The sequence below is a fragment of the Homalodisca vitripennis genome, chromosome 2 (genome assembly GCF_021130785.1).
Source record: "Homalodisca vitripennis isolate AUS2020 chromosome 2, UT_GWSS_2.1, whole genome shotgun sequence".
Taxonomy (NCBI): Eukaryota; Metazoa; Arthropoda; class Insecta; order Hemiptera; family Cicadellidae; genus Homalodisca; species Homalodisca vitripennis.
This window is the reverse complement of record NC_060208.1, coordinates 201,751,386-201,775,868: the sequence shown is the minus strand read 5'-3', so window position 1 is coordinate 201,775,868 and position 24,483 is coordinate 201,751,386. Positions and strand designations below refer to the sequence as shown.

General features: G+C 34.6%; 1 protein-coding gene across 1 annotated transcript in view; it reads right to left on the bottom strand.

Annotated features, from left to right (window-relative positions):
* Positions 1 to 9,076, bottom strand: part of LOC124355268 — a 57,256-nt gene extending 48,180 nt beyond the window's left edge. The window contains exon 1 of the mRNA XM_046806319.1: positions 8,994 to 9,076. Coding sequence (XP_046662275.1) covers positions 8,994 to 9,014 — 21 coding nt within the window. The 5' untranslated portion in view covers positions 9,015 to 9,076. The remainder of the gene's footprint in view (positions 1 to 8,993) is intronic.
* Between the last annotated feature and the right edge of the window lie 15,407 nt (positions 9,077 to 24,483).

Sequence of the window (24,483 nt, the reverse complement as noted above, 5' to 3'; positions counted from 1 at the left end):
CTGGAATTTGACGCCGTCTCACACTTTAAAGCTAATTAAAGCTTCTTATCTATTTTAAACTTCCAGCTACTTAACGGTTGTATACAAAAAAACGCTTGTGTACACTTACAAATATTTTAAAGAGAAATTCCCAAAATTAAAATATTATCTTTGCAATTTGAAAAATAATTAATAGAATATTATTTAATTTGCATATTTGAAAAATATTTTTTCGATGTAAATCACAAGAAGTGTTAATATTTTGAGCTCTCATATCTATTTTATTAAGGAAGATGTCAAAAATTTCTAAGAATAAATATGCCTTTAAATTACTTTCCCGAAAAAAAAAAAAAATAAAATACTTGGGTTTTCATAAAAAATTTAAGTACTGAAAAATAGTGACAGTTTTTGTAGGCTAAGTATTTTTAAATGATTCTAAAAACAAGGAAATACTCCCATTCAAAGTTTGCTGTTAGTTTCCTACATGACAATGGTGGCCCAACAAAAACAGCTACCCTGTACATGAAGTGCTCATATTCAATTGTACATGGCTGAACTTGAGCACTAGTCTGGTGTCTGACGCTGTGACAGACTTGACTCCTAGAATCTGTAGTCGTGTTCGTCTGAAGAGGTAAAAAAAAGAAATCGACGAAGAAGCTCAAAATGAACTCTTTATATAGTTTCCACGTTACAGACATATAGAGTACAAAAATATAAAAAAATATGTTGTATTCTTTAACTTTTCCTTTCAGACGCTGTACCAAGAAGAAGGTTAAAAAAAGGTGGACTGAAGAAAAACTTAACATTCACGTTGAATCAACCCTTCCCGGCATAGCTGCGGTACGAAATAGGCTTCTCAGACCTGCTTACGTGTATATATATGCAACGTCCGTTTCAAATGACATAGAGCCCCTCTTAATTATATCAAGAGTGTTTTAAGTATATGATAACAATTTGTTAATGAAATCATTTATTATGAAATATTTTAGCGAAATTTTCACGGTACTTACAAAAACTGTTTCACTCTAGGACTTGAGGGTCCCATACACTGCTCTTTACACTGAAATATAAAATGGATCAGATGACTGGAACGATTCTCAGTGATCACCTAACTTAGGAGTGTTTAGTTTGTCATTTAAAAGGAATATCCCCACGAAGTCCCTGTTTTTCAGAAGGAAATTGCATGCGAAATCGCAGGTCACAGCTACTGTATGTATTCGTATATAATAATATATAAAATATAAAAGCATATTGAATTTTTTTTATCTCAACGTAAATGGTTTGAGAGTCTTGCAGCCATGCCGTCACTGTCTTGTATAATCTATTTATTCAGTTAGCTTTATTTTTGTGAAACTTATATATACAGGGTGTCGTACACTGCTGTGCCCAATAGTTACCAACAACAAATGTCCTACAAACTTGTGGGAAACGTCCGAAGAAACGTCACCTTTACACAGGGGTGTTCATTGGAAATTTAACTTGATTCTTATGATGTTTAAATTATTTTGAATTTTAAACTTCATTTTTGCAGTAAGATTATAGGAATGTGGCTATTAATCGTCTATGTCTTATTTAAATGTATGGAGATGTTAAAAATAATGAGGAAGGTTGGAATATTTGTTTACATTAAATTACACGAAACTAATAACAAATATTATTTCAAATCATTCATTGAAATTCGCCCAGATAAGAAGGTTTGAGTATATTCGTGAAATATACTTTTAAAATCCAGACTAAAAATTAAGTACGCAGTGTACTGAAAGTAGCAAATTGCTAAAGTATTATACAGCCTTTTGTACGGATGGGAACAAAATTCAATTCATAAATTGGGGGTAATTTTCTAACATTGAAAATATTAAACCCAGTGTACAAAAATGTAAATATTAGCACGCGAGGTACTTGGCATTGTGGAACTGCGATTTACAGTGCTGAAGGAAAAGTCCAAGAGGGTCTAGCGATCATAGCGAGTACACAGATACACAAAGTCCAAGAAGGACTAGCGATCATAGCGTGTACACAGATACACAAAGTCCAAGAGAGACTAGCGATCATAGCGAGTACACAGATACGCAAAGTCCAAGAAGGACTAGCGATCATAGCGAGTACACAGATACACAAAGTCCAAGAAGGACTAGCGATCATAGCGAGTACACAGATACACAAAGTCCAAGAAGGACTAGCGATCATAGCGTGTACACAGATACACAAAGTCCAAGAGAGACTAGCGATCATAGCGAGTACACAGATACACAAAGTCCAAGAAGGACTAGCGATCATAGCGAGTACACAGATACACAAAGTCCAAGAAGGACTAGCGATCATAGCGAGTACACAGATACACAAAGTCCAAGAAGGACTAGCGATCATAGCGTGTACACAGATACACAAAGTCCAAGAGAGACTAGCGATCATAGCGAGTACACAGATACACAAAGTCCAAGAAGGACTAGCGATCATAGCGAGTACACAGATACACAAAGTCCAAGAAGGACTAGCGATCATAGCGAGTACACAGATACACAAAGTCCAAGAAGGACTAGCGATCATAGCGAGTACACAGATACACAAAGTCCAAGAAGGACTAGCGATCATAGCGTGTACACAGATACACAAAGTCCAAGAGAGACTAGCGATCATAGCGAGTACACAGATACACAAAGTCCAAGAAGGACTAGCGATCATAGCGAGTACACAGATACACAAAGTCCAAGAAGGACTAGCGATCATAGCGTGTACACAGATACACAAAGTCCAAGAGAGACTAGCGATCATAGCGAGTACACAGATACACAAAGTCCAAGAAGGACTAGCGATCATAGCGAGTACACAGATACACAAAGTCCAAGAAGGACTAGCGATCATAGCGAGTACACAGATACACAAAGTCCAAGAAGGACTAGCGATCATAGCGAGTACACAGATACACAAAGTCCAAGAAGGACTAGCGATCATAGCGAGTACACAGATACACAAAGTGTAACAGAGTAGTTAGTGAGCAGGGATACCATTGGTATTATTCCTAGTGTGGAAACTGAGGAAATGTGATGATGCAACGGCAAGGATTGCAAAGCAAAGATACACACTGCATTGCTTTATTCAAACAGGAAGGCTTTTGTACACTTTAGTAGAACGTAAGACGGCAGAACAAACGGAGTTTAAAACACTTAAGTAGTATTTAAGTCAAATGCCTGCATTCACGTTTTATACTTATGCCTTAATCATATTATACTAAAGTTGTTGAGTATGAATGAGGTAAGACTCCGCCTACGGGCCTTCTATTTTTCAATATAACTAATGAATTCTTAAGGAAACACTCAACCGAAAACTGTGGAATTTCGCTTATAAATCAAATTTACCTCAGTGGTTATCAGAGAAACTGTTTCACGTTTCCACTTTCGAAGATGAGAACATCTTTCAATTTATATCACAAACCTATCAGACAAGCCATTATTTTGTTTTATGTAGATTTTGTCTATTGCAATAAGCTGACTACATTATAGACGAAAGTATCTTCATAATATCGTCAATCTTTCCTTCAGAACGCAAAGCCACTCTCGGCGAAAAGTGATTAAACTGTATATATCTATGCTCGTATGTAAATCGGTTTGTGGAAACGATAACTAATCAAACTTTTGTTATGGAATGCTTATAGCATTTATTAAGCATTTATGTGTCTCTAAATAGACAATACTCATGTTATATTCACTACGTATCTTCTGAAGTACAAATTTTACATAGAATATTGTTATAATCGTAGCATTATTAGTAGCGTTAAAATAACAGGTTTACAATAATTTTTAAAATGATCTAATAGCTTTAAAATTATTCCTTTATCGATTACAACGCCAAAATTACAAAGGTTTTAAGAATTTGTTTTGATTTTTGACGTCCTCACTTTTACTATATTTTTTGGATCATATAAAGAAATGTATTTCCTTCATATAGATGAGATTAAAAATAAATTAATTTCATTTCTTGCAACAATGAAATTTACAAATATAATAATTATTGTTTTCTTATATTATGTTTGTAAGTTTATAATTTTTTGTGTAGTAGTAAAATAATTGTTTGTATTGTAAGTTATAAATATAATTGTATCCAATATGTATGACCAATAAACCATTAACATATGATACTTCAATATTTATCATACATTTTCTACTGTTCATTAAAATGTAATTTTAATAGCACTCTTGTTGTACTTTTAAATTTCATTTAGGTTTTATAATACGCTTAAAATTAGATTTGATTATAATTATATAACTATTGGGTGTAACATGAATTATCTTAGCTATCACCTATTTGACAAGTATGTGTTAAACCATTCTAACTAGTAGCTTTTAGACCTATTATTCCCAGTTTATTTAAGGACAAAGAATGGTCAGCACTGTCAAACGCTTCTGACAAGTCCATACAAATTTATGCTACTTTTCCGCCTTGATTCAATGACTGACTCAGTGAATTCACAACTTGTTGAATATCTGTGTTGAATACTTTACAAAATATCATTATGTTCTAAATAACTACAAGGTAGTGTGCCACATCTTGTGTCGCTTAACAGGTTTCGTTGAGATTGCTGGCAACTGTTCAAATCTATAGAACAATTTTTACTCTTGAGATGTCCTACGGACAGATACACAGTGAATAATACAGAACAGTAACTTTTGCATCCCCCGCCAAATAAAGAGAAATAAAATTATGTCGACCAAATGACGCTCAGCCAAATTCCATCGTTGGTCATGCACCGTCACAGAACTTAATCTTGTCTATGTGAGGAATAAAGTTTCACGCAAAATTTAATATCTAAAGGTCAATTCGTTTCCGAGATAATGTCCGGACAGACAGACCGAAAGACAGAAAGCCTTAGATGACGCTCAGCCCATCAATATGTTCTATACAATTTTTTAAAATTTTTATTGAAGGCAATAGAGTGACTGGTCGATAGTATTTCATATCCACAGAGTTTCCTTGTAATGAAAGAAAAACCTTTGAGATTTTAAGTTGATCTCCTGTTCCACTGATAAGAGGAAAATTGATTAAACAATACTTTGCTAAGTTGCTAATTAAAGAATTTGAATAGTGGTATAAAGATTTCATTGTAATAAAAGTGAATAAATTTAATATACAGTCAATAATTTCTTGGATTACTTCTTTATTGGCTTCTGTGATGAAAAGCATTTTTTCTGTTATTTATTCAATTGGGTACCGGTAAATAATAGTATTCGAAAGATTGCCATTAGTAGATTCAGTGATTTTAGAGTTTGTATCCTTATTCTGAGCTCTGTATAAAAATGTAAATAGATTACTACAGGACTGATAACTACGGCACCTTCAATTCAGATTTTCTTTATTGCTTTAAGTTTTCTTCATATACCTCAATTTATACTGAATTTTTAAATTTCAAGTTTTAATTTTAATTTTTAGATTTTATACTATTAAAATTATTTTTAACTACAAGCAATTAAAAAGTTATTTTTATTTCTAAATTATTTTGAAGGCATTATGCTATTAATCTCTTATGTAGTTGAATAGAATTTCTATTTCTTCTTTGGGTGTGTGGTAAAACTATCTATTTGTATTATTTTTAATTATTATTTGGGCAATCCAGATTATAATATATTTAAATATGTTGTTAAATGGTTCGTATTTTTCATAAACTGTACTGTCAAACACAGGTTTTAAAGAATTTATTCCAAGTAATTATATTAATATTCTTAATTATAAATATCTAAAATCTGTACTTTTGTCTATCAAATAAACTAGGCTTAAGATGTTTTATTTGGTATTAAGTGATCTAAAACTTGACCATTACGATCTGACAATAAAGTTATAATTTCCACACGTTAAATGTGATCTTTTTAAAAATAAGTTAAAAGTTGTCATTAGCAGATATATGAAGTCCTGAAATAATGTTGTTCGAAGTCAACAATAAAACGCAAGCTAAAACTTTAAAGAACTTTCTCACATTTACAATGAGATACTATTGTACTTTAAGACAATAGATGTAATCTTAGACTAAAATGATATTGCACGACTTATTGACAATGACATTGAATTTATAAGAATTAATATTCTCCAAAAATTTGTTTCCATGAGAGTTGTGGAGAATGTATAGGCCTCTAATACTGACCAGAATAAACCTAATATTGTGTTTAGAACTCATATTCTGCATCCGTGTCCACTTTAAGATAATAACTCCTCCTTTATTTGTATTTGTACGTTAAAGTATGAATTCACTGTATGATTATTAATCTTCAGACCGTTAAGATCATAACATTTAATGTAATGTTCAAATGAAGCTACAATATCAGAAGTTTAAACAGCCGAAAATAGGCACCTTTTGAACCAAGCAGACTTCTCAGTCCTACATATGTATATGTCTTTTCTTCGTTGGGTCAAGAAGGTTAACCATAATGGCACTGGAAGTGTATTAGAACGGAAGGTTGGGTAGGTTTCCGAGATGTAAATATATACATTTTCTTGATTGAGGCAATAAGACAAACCCAGCTGTAGCGTCGGAAGTACGAGTATAATTAATTCTAACCAGAAATGCTCGTACGCGCGCAAAACCTGATACAAGAATCAGTATCTTAAACTCTGATCCTCTTAACCATGAACACTAATATAATGTTTAGGACCTGCATACACTGACATGATATGTACCTGATTTACGCCTATTCGCGTTTGAACAAAATCATAAGCCTCCACTATATTACATCATAAGTGCTTTCACTAAGTAGGGAAAGGACTTCAATATTTTTCATTTGCGTACAAAGCCACATTTAGTATGAGTGTAACTTTATCGGTCTTTTAGTTCAATTAACATTTTAAAATTTGGTTAAAAAATTTCAAAATTAAATAATATATGTTACTATCAAAAGTTAGTTTCATAAAATTTAAGGGGAGATGTACGCCCATAAGCCCGTAATGTTAAACATATGCTTATATATAACCCATTATCTCAGAAAGTATCAGAGTTATAAAATTGAAATTTTTACCCTAAAATAAACATAGTATTCTAAAGACATCCTACTAATTTCATTGAATTCCATTAACTTTTTGGCATTATTTTTATTTTTTAAATATTTGTAAATTTTTTTGCTTATAATTTTGGATTACTATTTTAAAATATTTTTTTATTGTTGAGCTAGAAGTCTAAATCTAGTAGGGGTTGTGTAAACAGACATTCTTAATAACCTGTAAAAATTTGAAAAGAATTGGCCTTCTACTTTCTGAGATAATGGGACTTTTGTGTAAAAAAAATAAATTTTCGGGAAATCGCGAAAACATGATAAACATATATTTACTTACATTTCAAAACATTCCAGCTTCGTAATTCTGATCATTTTCCTTCTCAACATCGAGGAGTTTCTTCCTGATCATTCTGGTCCTTTTTCTGGCTAGCTTTGTCTTCTCTTCACATGCTATATCTGATTTTATCATCCGACCTCGATCAATTTCACTAAGGCACTTTGCACAATTTTTGCCAATTTTGACCCCAAGCCCTTTTAAGACTGCTAATCTCCCCTGACTGCCCTCATTAAAATTAATAACTGCATCATATGTGCCTAACTTTAGAGTTTGTAGTCCTACAAAGTTATTTTTTGGCACTCTGGACCAGAGAACAGAATTGAAGCTTTCGTTAATATTTTGAGTGCGGCCGTGCAGACTAACAACTATAACAACTCAGTTTTTTGCCAGGTCCCTGAATATAGGTTTTATCAGATCAATGATGGGCTGGTCCAGTGAATTTTTATGTTCATATGTTTTAGCATCCCGAATGGCTTGCTTATACCTACACCATGATATGTCGCAAAGCTAATGGTGTGGGTTGTCGTCCGTGGACGCTTCATGCAAGAAAAAATATTATTTTTATATTATTTAGGATCCGTATATGCATGTATTATATATCATTTTAATCAGAACAAACTAAACAATACAAAAAAAATATTTTAAAAAAATAAATAAAAATTTTTAATTTTCGGGCGTACATCTCCCCTTAAGAACATGCATAAGGAATTTAAAAAAATAGTGTATTGCCGTTAACTGCAAATGACATTTTGCGAAAAAAAACACGAGAAATTAACAGAGTTGTGCATGTTGAGGTGTTTCACGTGGGTTTTAAACAAAATTAGAGGCATTTACAAATTCTTATAGCTAGAAAACAAAGATCGATAAATCATAACAATTTGCCTGGCAGACAACTCGCTTTTTCAAGAAAATTTTCTTATGTGTCAAAAATACAAATAATTTGTTTTGTGTTTCAAAATTAAAATGTTCTTATCATAATTGCTAAGGTTATGAATAAAAATAATTGGGGTTACGGATAAAGATATCGTGGTACGGGGGACCGAAGCACAATAATTCTTCGTAAACGTTTACAGTATATCATAATGAATCATTTTACTGCCATACGCACAAATAAAATACAATGTAAAATCTTCAATAATAAAAGTGTTACACTATGCAGTGTAACATTTTATTACAGACAATAAATATGCATTTATTGTCTGTTACGGTTTTCGCAAAATGATATATAAATTAACTTCGAATTTAACTGATGCAAAGTTAAAATTTAATTACATTTAATATATGCCTATAAAAGAAACATTAATTTAAAAAAAAAATAGGGAATAAACAAAGTATCCAATGCCGCCAAGAGTTCTAAAATAGAGCACAAATCGTTACGTTACATCAAGGCTCTCAGCTTAGACAAAATACACTATGCTAAATTATTACTAAAGAAACGTTTTACAACACCATTTATAATAGGACCTGTTCTAGATGTTTAATATTGGGGAAAATGCGTTGGAACAAAATTTTACTTATCGCAGTACTTATCGCCGTACTTAGTAGCAAGCCGGCGCACTGTAACACCGACCACATCGTTATTCTTACGTAATATACCAGAACATGTTACCCTCACTACATGTTATACTTATTATTTATGACTTATATACACATTGTAACCTCGTAAACCAAACTAAAGTGAGTAGAACTGAGACAGGACTCACGATGTAAAGCGAAGTTCTCATTGTCTCCCACTAACACATGACACAGTCTGTACCAAGACTAGTAGACCACCACTCACCACAATATCAGCACACATACAGACAGATCCTCGGCCAGCACTTTCTGTCCAGTGCTTTCACTCCCCCCCCCCCACCAACACCACCGCATACCACCACCCACCACTGACCACCACACCACCACCTTCCGCCAGGGCAACGAGGCGTCAAAAATAAGGTGGGGTCTTTTAAATTAGGTAATGGAATACAAAGAATCTACGATTTTATAAAGCCGAGGAAGAGCCGGCGTGTATGGCGGCCATTTTAACTACAACCCCCCCCCCCCCAAAAAAAAAAAGAACAATTTTAAACCTCATATTTTTAAGGTTTTATTTTTAATCCTAGAACTACGAAAGATTTCGAGTTTAAAAGATATAATAATTAAGCATTTAAACGCCTTTAGGTTTTTTATATTCTTATTGGATATTTAGAAAATGATTTGAGACTTTTTTTGTTTTTCATAGTTGGAATATAAAAAATTGGATAAACTTGACAAGAAATACTGTTTGAAAAGCGTTCAGAGGCGTATCGTTGAAATCTGAAAAATAAGAAACCTTCCACAGTGTTCCATAATATGTGTGACAAACATAAGGGCGTACATATATTTGAAGTTAAACGGAACAATGTTCAAGGCCGTTCGCCTATAGCCTAATTAAATAAACAATATTTTAGTCTCATTTCTCTCATGAAGAAGAGAACAATATATAAAAGACTTTTTGACATTTCAAGAGGGGTTGTAGATATTTAAAGTAGGGTTTAAGGGTACAGTGTAACCAGTTCCACAAATAAAGCTGAGTATGAACAATTATATTCAAAATACATGAAAAATAACTAAAGTAAATGACATAGTTTATTTATAGAAATTTAATTTTCTTGTGTAATATTTTATTAAAATATATATAATGGTTTTAAAACCATATTTTCCTAAACGTGTCTTTTTCGCCACAAATCACTGAATGAAATGTCGTTCCTTGAAGTGTAAAGTCATAGGTATATCGTAAAATATCACCTACATTTCCTGAGCCATTTTTTCTTGGACAGTTCAAAATATCCCGAGATTACTATTTTAAACGCCGATATAAATTCTCATGTAGTTATAAATAAACTTGTATGTTTATTTTATTATTTATTATTATTATTTTATTAGTATGTTATTTTTATTTCCTGCTTTCAAGGAAGTGATATTGAAGACTGAAATTTTGAAAAATAACTCAGCCAGAAACCGGTTGCCAAACCAAAACCAACATATGATCAGAAGATTATAAATGCCTGCCAAACAATTCGTTTCACTACAGCCCGCTCTTAAGAGTAGCTTCCCATCCCAACTTATCTTAAGAATGGGCTATAGGGAAACGCTCTTAAGATTTCCCCCGTAAGAACAATGTTACAACGTTTAAAGGTCATGCGCTTTTACGCCCATATTTTTGATTGCATGATTATGGGATATGGTTCATATTACAGATGTAACTGATATGTATCCAAAAAAGTTTTAAATTTTTTGTAAAGTGTGTATTTTTAATATTTGAACCATAGTCTGAGAAAGTTCGAACAATATTGTGAAAAACTATAAAAATATCGATAAAATTTTAAAAAGTCTTAAAAAGTAAAAAAGTGCACGTGGATACCTCACACCAGCCCGCCTTTCCCACTATATTAGTTGTTACGTACTGACGCCTGACCACTGGAACTAGTGATAACACATCTGTTGCATCATTCATCTCGGATGGACATCCGGAAGAGTGGGCCGGAAGTTAATAGTACATGCTGCATCCTTGGATGTTGCGATAGGGTAATTGGGGCGGAGGTCACCTCTGATGGCGTCAAGGATACGCCAAAGCATAATGTAATATAATACCCCTGGACTGAACCTCTCAAAATTCTACCTGGAGGCAGTTTGTCAACATTTTATTACATAGTACCTACAAAATAGGGGTTGGTTGGCAACTCCAGTGTTTTAAAACTGTTCCCTAACACAAACACACCCAGCAGGGATCACTTCTGGCTGGTTTATACCTTCCAGTTGAACCCACCACTGGGCACAGCAAAAACCGATGTGTCACTTAAATCTGGGCAACCTTATGGATGTCGCTAACCGTAAATGTCGAGATTCTGGAGGTGCAAGAGTATTTCGATAGGTCTAGTCTACTACCGAAGATGATTGTTCGTGAGGTTCCCTAAGAGTCAAAGGTTCATGCTAGCCTAGGCATAAGGGTGTGCCACCCCTGCCTGCTTTGACTGGAGAGGCTGGTTCAGAGCTGGCCTCCCCTTCTTCCGGGGGAACATGCCTTTGAGATTAGTGCCCTAATTCTTCCTCATGGATCTCGATAGGAGGCGGCCCCTATCCCCTAACCTTACCCATCCTGAATATCCTGTCACTCCAGAAACAGCGCTAAGGTTCTTATAGGACTAAGTGCAATTGATAAGCTTCTTGTCCTAAGAGAACAAAAAAAGTAATAAAAAACAAAAAAAACAAAAACACTCAGTCACTTAAATATTTGCCCGACTACATCTGTATTGAACATTGGTTTCCACCATGGAACACTCCAAAATAATAGTAATTTTATAACTTTGTAAAATATATACTTTAATGGAATATTTCCAAGCAAAAGGAATAATCGAATTGTATGCAGCAAGTATTTGCAACGAGACACTTCTCAGGATAATGTTATTGTTTACTTTTTACCATCCACATCCTGTCCTAAGGTGTGTGTGTTGCAGCGAAAATCTGCTGCTTCTACGCACGAACTCCTTAGCTGAAGAGACGAATTGAAGTCGAAACAGAAAGATCCGCAAATATGTCAAGAGCGTAAGCTCAAAGAATATGTTTGCATTGACACACAATCCAAAAGCGTTTTGGCCGTCACGGAGTAACGGATCCCAAAAGGGTAACCGATCTCTTTGTGACAAAGCCTTGTCGCCTGGACAAAGTGGCTTGCAAAATGGGAATTGATTTATGACCCAGTTTGCGTTTGATCCTGTTTTCGTTCTATTTTCGGAACTCATCAGCATGGCGAAGTAGCCACGGAACTTGGAAATTTGCATTACAGCTGGTACTGTTTGTATTTATCACCTTAGGACAGGATGTGGATGGTAAAAAGTAAACAATAACATTACCTTGCCAAAGTACCGCATTTTGCAAATCAGACTTTTGTCTTTGACCCTTTTGGGATCCGAAAGCACGTAGTGCCCGGTCACCCTTTTGGGATCTGACTTTTGTCTTTGATAAATACTTCTCAGGAGTAGTGCATTAGGGTAATGCCACAGGAAATTGGTGTCAAGGATGTATCTCAAGGTCAACATTAAGCCGTAACGGTGTAACACAAAAACGCTTACAATAACTGTGCATATTGTGTGTTATATTCGCCTCAACGTACTCTGCACATGCCAACCGTCTGGGCAGCCATTGTAAAAAGTAGAAGCGTAACATCAAGATTTTAAGGCGATTTAATAGGTGTTACGCTAAATATTAAAAAAAAACTTTTTTTAAATCTTCCCCGTTAAGATGCCCTCTGAAGACGGGAAAGTTAAAAATTGCTTAGGGCAATTTTCTATAGAAATGTTAGGCATCTAAAATATATTTCAAAGTATCTTGTAGTAGGATCCAAACAAATGCCAGAAAATCGTTCATGGATGACGATGCCACGATTTCTTATTTTATTATAAAGAAGTATAATTTCCTAAAGTAATACTTTACTAAAAAAATTTAACTTTCTTAAGTTATATTGTATGATAATAATTTAATTTTGTAAGTCATAGAGCATATGAAAACATGTCATTCCCTAAATAAATGTTCACGTTCATGCAATAAAATATATATTTTTTAATTTCTTTATGCTTTTAATTGGGCTTGGGGCTTGGGGTTTGGGTCTTAAATTCCCTATTTCAAGGCTCGGGAAGTGATAAAAAATGTGTTTCCTGTTTCTTATCTTTACGGAAGTTCCACTGAAAAGGCCGTGACTATGAAGTAAAAAAAAATTATGGTTGCCTGTAAAGTCGGTTTTACGGGCGAAGATTTTACGTGACAACGTCTTTTTCTCGGTAGAATATTTATTGATATGAATATTATTAAATTGCACAATAGGAATAAGGAATTGAATGAAAATAAGAATTGCACAAATTTTAACTATAGAAATATATTTTGTTTACTAAAACATTGTACATAATTTGAAATTAATTAAAATTTGTTATTGTAAATGGTAAAGTTGAATAAAACATTTACTAAAATTGGAATTTGAAATTCTTGCTAAACACAGTTAAATTCTAACTCCGCGCGTGGTGATTGGTCGGTTTAGTTCGTTTGTTTGGTCGCACAGTTATGACAGGTTAGAGGTTATAATTTGTTATTTTAAATGTTTGACTAGCAATACGCGCTGTTTCTTCTCAATCGACTGAATTACGATTGATTGCAGAGTGATTTAAACTAATAATTTACTTAACACTATCAACATTTGTCAATAGTATGACATAACCTATAAACTCAGTTTCTCAACTTTTGTGTCAATCTAACAATTAATCAATCAATCATAGTTTACGATAATGAAATATCAGTGTACAATTATTTACCTTTATTGTTGTAGTTGTTGTAAATGACGAATCTAAGCACTCCACATTTTCACGAATAAACATAGTTATCTGCTTTATCCCGTGCGGCGGACCCACAGTTATCTGCTTTATCCCGTGCGGACCCCGTGCGGCGGACCCACTGGACGGGCATCGTAACGTTACCGGGCGTTACACTTTTTCATGAGTGACTCCGAGCCGCAACCTAATTTAAGACGTTGTCACGTCAAAATCAACGAACCAACAACCGATCACACACCACTGTAATGTTGATAAAAAAACTTTTAGTTAAAGTTAGTTTTAGTAAGTTAGTAATAAGTGAACATACTTTTTCCATTATTTGCAATTAATACAAAGTTAACTTGTAAACATATTTAGTCAGCAAAGCCGATTTGATTCCTGAATGATGAAATCATTCTCGGGAAAAAAGTTATAAATAGCCACAGGTGTGAATTCATTCATTCGAGAGGTCCTCTTCACTTACTTTGCCTCATAGGAACCGCCACAATAGTGGACGATTAACTAAAACAGAGTGAGTTTTATTTTAATTGTTTTCCTATTAAAAGTGATCTTGTTTTTCCATTATTTCCGGTTAATGTTAATTAGACTCGAAAAACACGTTAAATCGAGTAAAACGGATTCAGGACTGATTATGCAATTATCCCCGGATTTGTTGCAACTGCTTTGAAGTAAGATTATCGCATGCGCTCATGTCCCCGACCGCTAACAGAAGAAATTTATTGAGTTGAACAATGGCGCGTATTAGTGACACGTTATGTGTCCGCCATTTCTGTCGAGATCAGTAACTGTGATTGGTTGTTAACTTTGGCGAATAAATACTTGGACAACGCTCAGGCTAAGACTTGGTACAGAGGTAGTTTTGAGTATCGTTTTTATGAGTTCGTTAACCACCTTAAAGAAATAAAAGTTTTTATAATAACATCTTTTATTTCGGTTTTCAAAACTTTTTCTCTCGGTTATTTTCAAACATATAATACTCAAAATAGAAAATAAAAAAAAATATTTAGAGAAACCTTTAACAACTTTTAAGCTTTTTTATTTTTCGGGATATTCTAAGATTGTGAGATAGATGGTGGTAGTTTAAAGTGTGGAGAAAGAATAATTATCAGACATTTTAGACAAAACACAAACAAAACACACACAAAAACGGAACAGTGCTTTACGATTCTTAGGTAATTTATAACAAATGCTTGATCTTACATGGGTTTTAATATTTCACAGGGTTTCAAGACAGTGACCGTAAAAATTTCAGGGAATATACAATAACATAGAAGAAATATAAGTGTATTTTATTTACATTAAAACATTAAACCAATATTTAACACTTTTATTATTTTGTGAGGCCTTTCGATATCAAAGATATCTTCTTCAGACACATCACAAAAGTTTGTGTCTGAGGAAGATATATTTGATATCGAAAGGCCTCACAAAATAATAAAAGTGTTAAATATTGGTTTAATGTTTTAATGTAAATAAGTTATCAGTACCAATATAAGCTCCATCTACAACATAAGTGTATTTGTTTAAACGTAAAATCCGAATTGTTGCCACCAAATGAAGTCGTCGTTTTAAGAAATGGCTTTTTATGATTATAGCTATCAATATGTTATAAGATTTCAGGATAAGGGAGGATAAAATTTTGAAACAGTCCAAACAATAAAATCGTCAAAACATCGGTGTTGTACAAATTAACCTCCATAACTATGTGCCATTACAGTATGCAAGCTGTTGCGATGGTTTCTTGATTTAAAAAACTATTTTATTTGTCCTAGCTTTTATTATACTTTTACTGAATACAGGAAGAATAGATGTATTTTTTAATGATTTATCGAGGAATTGTAGAGATTATTTGAAACACAATTTGGGGCCTGTTAATCACAGCATATACCTGTAATACCTGTAATCACAACCAAAGAAAACTGTTACATATAAGGATATAAAATTTACTCAGGCGTCTTTATGAAAGATGTGTAGAGACAAACACGTTTTATTTATAAATTAATTTAATTTAATTTATAAGGCTTGAATGTGTGTGTGTGTGTGTGTGTGTGTGTGTGTGTGTGTATGTGTGTGTGTGTGTGTGTGTGTGTGTGTGTGTGTGTGTGTGTGTGTGTGTGTGTGTGTGTGTGTGTGTGTGTGTGTGTGTGTGTGTGTGTGTGTGTGTGTGTGTGTGTGTGTGTGTGTGTGTGTGTGTGTGTGATTTCATGAGTTATAAACATACTATAACAACTTCAGCAGTTTTTATTTGGTGCTACTGCCACAATTTCTTCACATTACCTACCTACCTACTTTAAATAATTTTAAGTCCCTATGATTTGATCGAAAAATTGAGTTGTTATTTTTATGTCTTTAAGGAAGTAATTGAAAAAGTTTTGAATTCAAAATAAAACATATTATCCTAAGCACCAACGAATTGTCCCCTTAATCGAGATGGAGCCATACATGAGTGAGGGGATACTTTAAAATGACCAGGCCTTATCGAAAATAACCAACAGCGGAGCAAAGCTTGAGACAAAGAATACAATCACAGCCATGGGAAAGGAAGGAAATCAGGAATAGTGAGGGAAGTTCACTAGGGAAATTAAGAAGCTGCGATCAGTACTAATGTGATATACATCAGAGTTTAGTACAGCGCTAGAAAGTGTGAGAATGTAATTCTGAGAGTCTGTAATACAGAGATAGAAACAACATTATCCGCTCATTTCCTGCAACGAAATGTGAAAAATTTACAATAGGTCCTAAGACCTCTCATAGTCACAGATGGTTTATTCTTCAATAAAACTTGTAAGCAGTGTTTCTATATACGGTCATAGGCAATATTTATCAATGTTTTATATTGCCGCCATAAACGGCAGCTAAGGTGAGTAAGGATATAAATAATAAGGATGGCTCATCAGAAAAAACTGCAGTCACTGTCGTGCATACATTATCTTGAACTTTGAATTTTGATGCAAAAAGACTTAGATGATTATGTACACTGTTATCAAGTAAGGTGTATAATCCAACAAGCGTACCAATTGTCTCAACCCAAGTTTCACCTTCATTATTCACTCTATTTTATATATATTTGAAATAGAAGTAGCTATATTTCATGTATCACGTACACATTATTCAGTGTGAATGGTTAAGACAATCATAAGACAAGAAAAAGTGCGAGTAATTCTAAAAAAACTAGAAATTAAAATCAACATCAATAATACTAACACATTTCAATACTTACATTATGACAGTTGTAATTTATCCCATAAATACTATGGAGTCCTATGATATTTTCGGAATAAAATATTTCAGTGTTCATGGTTAAGAAGGAACAATAATAATACACTAATGGATATCATGAACAACATCAAACTGTTTTGCTGAATATTTTGTCTCGGTAAAGGAATAAAATTTATAAAGGAGGAATATAAATTCAATTTTTATTTTGACGATCTGATTGCCTAGATTTTGAAATTAGCTGAGGTACGATATCAACACTATATAAATTTATTATATTTAAACTAGGTGAAGCCAACTACAGTGAAGAAGTGTCTACAACTGCGCTTGTATTCCACTTTGGGTATAAAAAGTTGAGTAACACATCCAAACTTCCGGCTGTGCGTTGTTCTTCAAAAGACATTCATTGGTTTTGGGTTTAGAGATTATGGGTGGACAACCCACGTGGATATACACATAGTCGTAGAGACATGAACTTTCACGATTGACTAATAATATTTATGATTGGTTCAATTCCCTGCAAGGAAACTTCTGCCTGCTTCGCGAACCACCATTGTTTGTACCCTCAGTATTCGTTTTTCGAAAGATTGAATTTATGGATAAAGTGCAGTTTTTGCTTCCCAGTCCATGTTCACTATACTATTCAATTTCCTTGGTTCAGTCTAGAAACTATGTTGAAACTATTTTGTTATTCAATTTGCTATAGTCAGGGACTCTTTACGGCCACTTGTTTCCTCAAATTTTAGTCACGGAGCAAATGGTTTGATGAATCAACTTTAATACTCAGTGCCTCCGTGTATTTTACTTCAGCTACTGTAAATATGCCGTCCAACAATTTCTAAGTAAAACAAAATTCATGTACGCTCTTTAGATAAGTTCTAGCCAATATGACTTCAACCTCACTAGGTGAACTGTGATTTGGCTACCCATTCAAAGTAACATTCTGTCAGCTAAGAAGGATAGCGATAACTGCGAGGAGTCATGGGTGACACAACGTTGTTTGGTGCCACTTGAAAGTATAACTGCATTTCGGTATCTCATGACAATTTTGTTAGGCACCAGGGATTCTCCAGAGCTCCCTGTTATAAGCATAGTTGTGAGATGTGACACTTTTATTCGCGATCTCTTGGTTGTGTAATAGTTGGAAACCCTGTCGTTTGCGAATAATATAAAGATATAGTTGAGGTAAGGTAGAATTGTATCTATTCAATAATGATGCATTTCCAACAACATGTACTTCAACGCAAATAGTGTTCCACAATGATTTCTGGATTTTTAGCAGACTTCGTCTACTGAAACATACAAGACCAGTCATTGTGGAAAGAGTATGAATGCTTTGTGTTTGATTACCATCCCTACAATTTACACTGAGAGGAAACATTACCTCTCTAGTCCTATCAAAAATGTATAAACATGTTTCCCTCAAAATACTGATACATAGTTCTATTTAAAGACTGTTATGGCATTAGATGGATTAACCATTCTCGACAAGACGTATAACATTACAATTAGCAAATACCCCCGAGATGATGACCAGACTAACGATGTCTAGACTGCTTGCGTGATGTTGAGTGTTCTGCGTGTGATGTAGGGTATGACGTCATTGTACAGGTGACGGTGACGTAACAGCACCTGTCAGTCAGGTCAATACTCAGAGACGTTCTTGACCAATTTACTTCAAATTGCTGTTGAACCAAGGAAAAGTGTTTGATTGTATAACTGTGCAATCCTCTGAACATTACACCTCTCTCAAAGACTATCCAACGCTCCAAATATAACCAAAATTGGACATTCATTTAGTCTGTGTAATGTTATATATATATATAGCATACAGCTGTACTAGTATTGATAGCGATCTTAATGGGCTACCAATTGGTAGAATATCAAAGGATTAAAGTATAATGAGTATCATAAGTATTTTAAATAAAAGCTTTGTAAATAAAAATAAACCAACCACTTAAACTTGTACCAAAATCAAACAAATAAAAAGTAAACATTATTTTAATTCTAGAAAATAAAAGTTCCTTAAAACCAATATCACGCAATTTGTGACGGTGGCGCCAAAATATTAAGCGACATACGTGTTAGAAAACTGTTTCCAAAATTAATAACACACATGGATCCTTTTTTGTAGTCCTTCTAAATATAACATGTAATGAATGATTCATGACCATCAAACGGGAATATTCTGATCTAAAACTTTTCATGTTAGTAATATCGATTTTGATAGTTGCTATATATAGATATACTGCATTTGCTGCTTTAATTGAATTTACAATACCAATTATTATACTTTGCCTTTTTTATGTAAGACGTAGGCTACTCTCTATGAAAGTATGCATCATAAGTAATTCAATTCATAAAGCCATGTTATAAGGAAACTATATACTTTTAATATTGTTTTACATAACCGTGTTCTATCTTCAAATCGCACCCTATTGTCAGCAAAAATCATTACTTTTACCTATTTTAAATTTAGCGCCGACCTCAAGAATTATGCGATATCGTCTTTGAGTAACTGGTATTTTCTGTAATCCTTTACTTTTTTTGTTCCTTGATTTTTATACAAGGTTTTGGAAGTTTGTTCGATTTTATTTTGTGTTAATTTGTAAATGTTAGTGGTTAATGTTGTATGCCGACTCCTGTATTTAAGAATGCGTATGTTCAGGGACTAGAACCTAACAACATTTGGTGACACCATTTAGTACATATGTTATTTTACAAGAGAACATGTCACTTATTAGTGACGCAGTAATTTAATCAAGACCAGCCTTGACTTGTTCCTTTCTGATGTTCTGTGTTAAGTCAGAGTCTTTAAGGGATGGGCACTTAAAACTATACTAGACCATGGAATATATTTCACAAGTACTACAACTGAGGTGATATCACAAAATATTAAGTAACGTAAATTCTTAACTACAATTACTCTATTCAATCGTAGAATTCACCCAAAAAATTAAATTCCTCTTCAGCATTTTGGGTTCACAACTGGGTTAAGAGCCTTCTCAAAGGAGGCAATATCTGGAAGGGAGATATTTTAACGATAAAATATCCCGTTGCAACATTGAAGACAACGAAATTTATTTTAATAAATCATAATCTATGTACTCTGGTCCTCGCTTCTCTAGACTGGATCATAATTTGCTTCAAACTGACACAGCACAACACTTAAACTGAAACTCCAAACTATTTACCGACTGCCACATCAGTTGTTATCAATCGGAACGCTAACAGGAAAAGTGAAATATTTCTTGGCACCCTAAAGACAACAAAATACACTCAGGAACCAAATTTTCGGCTTGGGAGCTCCATGTCATGTTTGAAAGAATTCCTAGACGAGCGTTATTTGGAACTCCCTACAGAAGAAACTTCCACAGTAACTCTGAGGTAGCAAACGAGAAGAATCCAATCCCAGGACTCAAACCTCTCTCATTGTACCAAACGGATCTCACATTGATTACAACAGGGTCGACGATAGGTTCCCTAACAGATATTAGGTAAGTTTAAGGTAAGACGGCAACTCATTCTGACTTGATTTTTCATGTAATGTTTCAACGTATTCATACAGAATAGTTTTCTGCAACTCTGACGCAGGCAGGAAACTTCCCACAGAAACTCTGAGGTAACGTACAGTAACTTGTAAAATTCAAATCTCCGTACTTAACCCTGTTCCGTTACTCCAAGGACGGATTTATTATATTGCCACCCTCCCCCCCCTTTGGGGACGTCACTCGGATCATTATCATGAAAAAAATCTAGTTTTCCTTTCATTTGTGAGGTATGTTATGGTCATTGGAAGCAAACTACATCTCGTAATTGCATTCTGTCTCGTTGCTCTGGTTTTCAAACGATTCCTATATGAGCGTTTTAGACACCCCTGATGTAGGCTAGGATACGTTCCACGACAAATCTGAGATAATATAGCCTACAGTGATTTGGAAAATTCCAACATCCACACACAATCCTGTCCCATTGCTCCAGGACAGATTTTAGTTATTGCCTCCAGTAGAAATGTCATTCGGATGGTTTTCGTGAACAATGGTATCTTCCCTATTATCTATGAAATAAGTTTTTAGCATTCAAAGACAACTACAACTCAGCATCCCACTCCATCTCGTTGCCCTGCATCGTGTTTCAAAATACTCTAACAGAAGCGTTTTCTGGAATCCTGATGTAGACTAGCAAATGTGAGATAACTTATTGTGATTTTGGGAAATTTCAATCGCCGTTATCGATCCTGTACTGTTACTCCAGTATGGTGTTTATATATTGCCTCCGATAGGTACACCGTCCCGAAGCCAAACATAAAAATTGATTTTTCACGGAGAAGAAAATTTCATTTCCGCAATTGGCTGGCTTCCCCATATGGTTTTAAACTTCCAAAGTCAAATACTTGTTCGATCATTAAAAGATTAATCATAAACGGCTCAGTACTTTCGGAAAAACCCGTTGGGCATACATAAAAAAGTAACGTAGATACATATCAAATTGTATACTCATCTTTTTGGGGTGGGTTAAAAAGAAGCATGCGTTCTAAAAATAGCAATGATTTTGGATAATTAACGACATATTTGTATACGATTATGGATGAAAACTAGACAGTAGGGATGTGCAAACGACAGAAACCTGAATACCGAAGACCTAGTATCATCCAGGAAGAAATTAAAGTTCTCAGACAGATGTAGATAAGTTGGAGTAGGCGTTCTTAAAGCTACTCTGGATTTTTTGTTAACCGACCCATCCTGTAGTCTAGACTGGTGAGTGGTGAGACAGCTGTCACCTGATAGTCTGACCTTGAGATTTGTTCCTGGTTTGTCGGCTATGGCACAACCTTATGATTAGGCAAACTCGTCATCGACTCAATCTAAATATTACAAACGGCTATTGCGAATTTGTTAATTTAAATGAGTTTTCCTTACAATCTCTTTTATCTTTATGTTTAGAGAAAGTGGACGAAAGGAGAGAGACCTGTGATCTCTTTCGAACAGATTTTAAAGGGGAGGTGACAAAGGAAAGATACAAATCAGATTTACAACTGATAACGAACCCTTGCAATCTTATATACACAACTGGAAATTTTACTTTTATCATAGTCTATACAGATCTAAAGACCTTTTCATACCGGCGGAGCATAGCGTAGTTAGGTAAATGGCGCGTGGCAATCTCTCGAGTACTATGGACCGTATGGTCTGTTCACACTAAAGCGACGTATTATTTATACTTTTCATTAGTTCCGTTTTATTTGTTTACAAGTTGAGCTGTCAATATACTATGCAATGCTACGAATGCATGCCTAGCTAGGGGAAAGCGTATATGTTACTTCTCCAGTGCGGTCTGAAATATACTATTATACTAGATACGTTATCTCATATTACATTCGGAGATACGTTCACAACGTCTTTCAAAATAGGCCACTTAAGTTATTCTACACCGCTGGTATGAAACTGCCTTAAAAATTAACTTCGAGGATAAACTAACTATTCAGACTATATTTTTAAATTATATAGAACTCATAGTATCACTTGGTCCTACGTAATAATTTTTCTGTGGTGTAAAAAGAAGACGCGTTGAAACGAGCAACGTGATACATGGCGATAATTTGATGTAATTTATATTGTGATAGAACGCTATTAGAATGTTTAGAAAGGAAAGTTGCAGTCAAATGTTTAACTTAATCCAAGAGAAGTGGATTGATATAATCGTATTATCTAAATTTTCCATTCCTCGTGCTTTGGAGCATTGCTAACAGAATTCAAATCAAGGCATAGTTTGGTCTTAATATGGAGAGAATTACTTTTAGTCAAGGATGTAAACTGAAACTTGTCTTATTCAAATCAACTACAGCAAACATTACAAGTAGAGAAGTGTAATCATGGCCCTGACACAATATTTATATGTTAATTTCACAAAGCTATTGAATATAATTGGTGTCCATTTGACTGCTGTCGAATGAAAGGGCTAAAAATAACCTCGGTTCAATTCCGCGATTCCTTATGGCAAACAGAAGAGACAGAGCGGAGCAAGTCGGCCTTGACCTAGAGCAGCGGCCGAGTGACCCGGGCCGGATGCTGGATGGCTTTCTCGCTTGAGTCATCCAGAGCAGAAGTGATCAGGTTGCACAATCGGACCGACCGAGTATCCGGAAACCGCCACATCCGCTCCGGTACCGCGGCCGCTATTTTTATCCGGATCAGGAGAAAAGTTGCCGCCCGCGAAACCTAGCGTTGAAGTCTCTCCGAGACCTGCCGCTTTTGTGTCTTTCCCTTGTTAATAACTAAAAGGAAATGTAGTAGAGCATTGGCGCTTTAACTATTAAACAGATCAACTCTGTTTCTGTAAATCAGGGGGTGGTGTTTATTTTTGCATAGGCAGCAACTGTTAAACGGATAAGTGTTTTGGAGAACATTAATGATTAAATCCTTAAACAAATTATGAAATCGAAAATTATAAAAGACCATCAGATTTCGTGCCAAGTGATTGAGCAATAACTAAAATATGATGTTAAGGTAACTATTGCACTGTCATTACATTTTCATCTTCAGTGAAAGGATGGCACTTTGTGTGATTTGAAATATGGCACACCTCAGAAAAAGAAACAAACTAGCAGCTGTAGGACATTTGGTACTTTGGTATTATCTGGAGGCAACTTTGTCCCTATCTACTAGTCGTTATTACATGATATTAGTAGGTTTAGGTTGGATTATGCTAAATATGTTACAAGTACCAAAGTTAAGTTTAACCTTAATAAGAGCTCACGCTAGCTTTCGCTAAAAGTATAGGGTTGCCGAAAGCCTGCACTAATGTCCAGGGGATAAATGGTCTGAAGTTAAAGGGTTGGATGATCTGGGACGTGATCTGAGGTCGGGAAAGGACCGATCGGATATGCTTCTGGTCATCAGTGCGGTCTTCGGTGGCCGAGCATTTCTGGTGAAAATAGAAAAACATCCCTCGATACAGTACCAAAATTCAAGCTCATGTAACGTGAGTGCTCGTAAATGTAACTTTAACTTCTTCTATTTATTATAAGTACGTGTGTTTACTTATATAGCCTAATAATGAATAGTAGGCAAGGACAGAGTGGCCTCTGGATAATACCAAAGTAGCGAACGTACTTATGCTACCTTTCAGAGATGACAGGGAACTATGAAACTGCCATACATAGAGATAGACGAAAAATAATACAGGAAAATACTAGATAAAATAACTTACAACTATAGTAGAAAAACTTACTGAACAAATTCATATCCGTCACAAAAACTCAATAGTACCCAGCACTAACTACCATTCTAAGACCGAGTTTGCGTTCTGAGGTAGGAGCGTTATTAGACGTGTGGTTTGCAAGTGTATGACCTGCAAATACCGTGTTACTTATATCTTTTTTCCTAGAAACTCTAACAAACATGGCATCCTATTTTTTAAGTAACAGGTTGTAAGATCACCATGGGTCATCATATTTAAACTAGTTCAACACTTTTGCACCAATGTCTGTACATATTCATATGTCTATTTAGACTTCGAAGAATGGATATAAGCTATGTTGACAATTGGAGAAAATTTGTAGGGTCAAGTAACTATGGGCTTAGATAGGCAGAAAATTCAGAATGAATTTAAATTTGAAGCAATTGTCTGGAAGTTAATC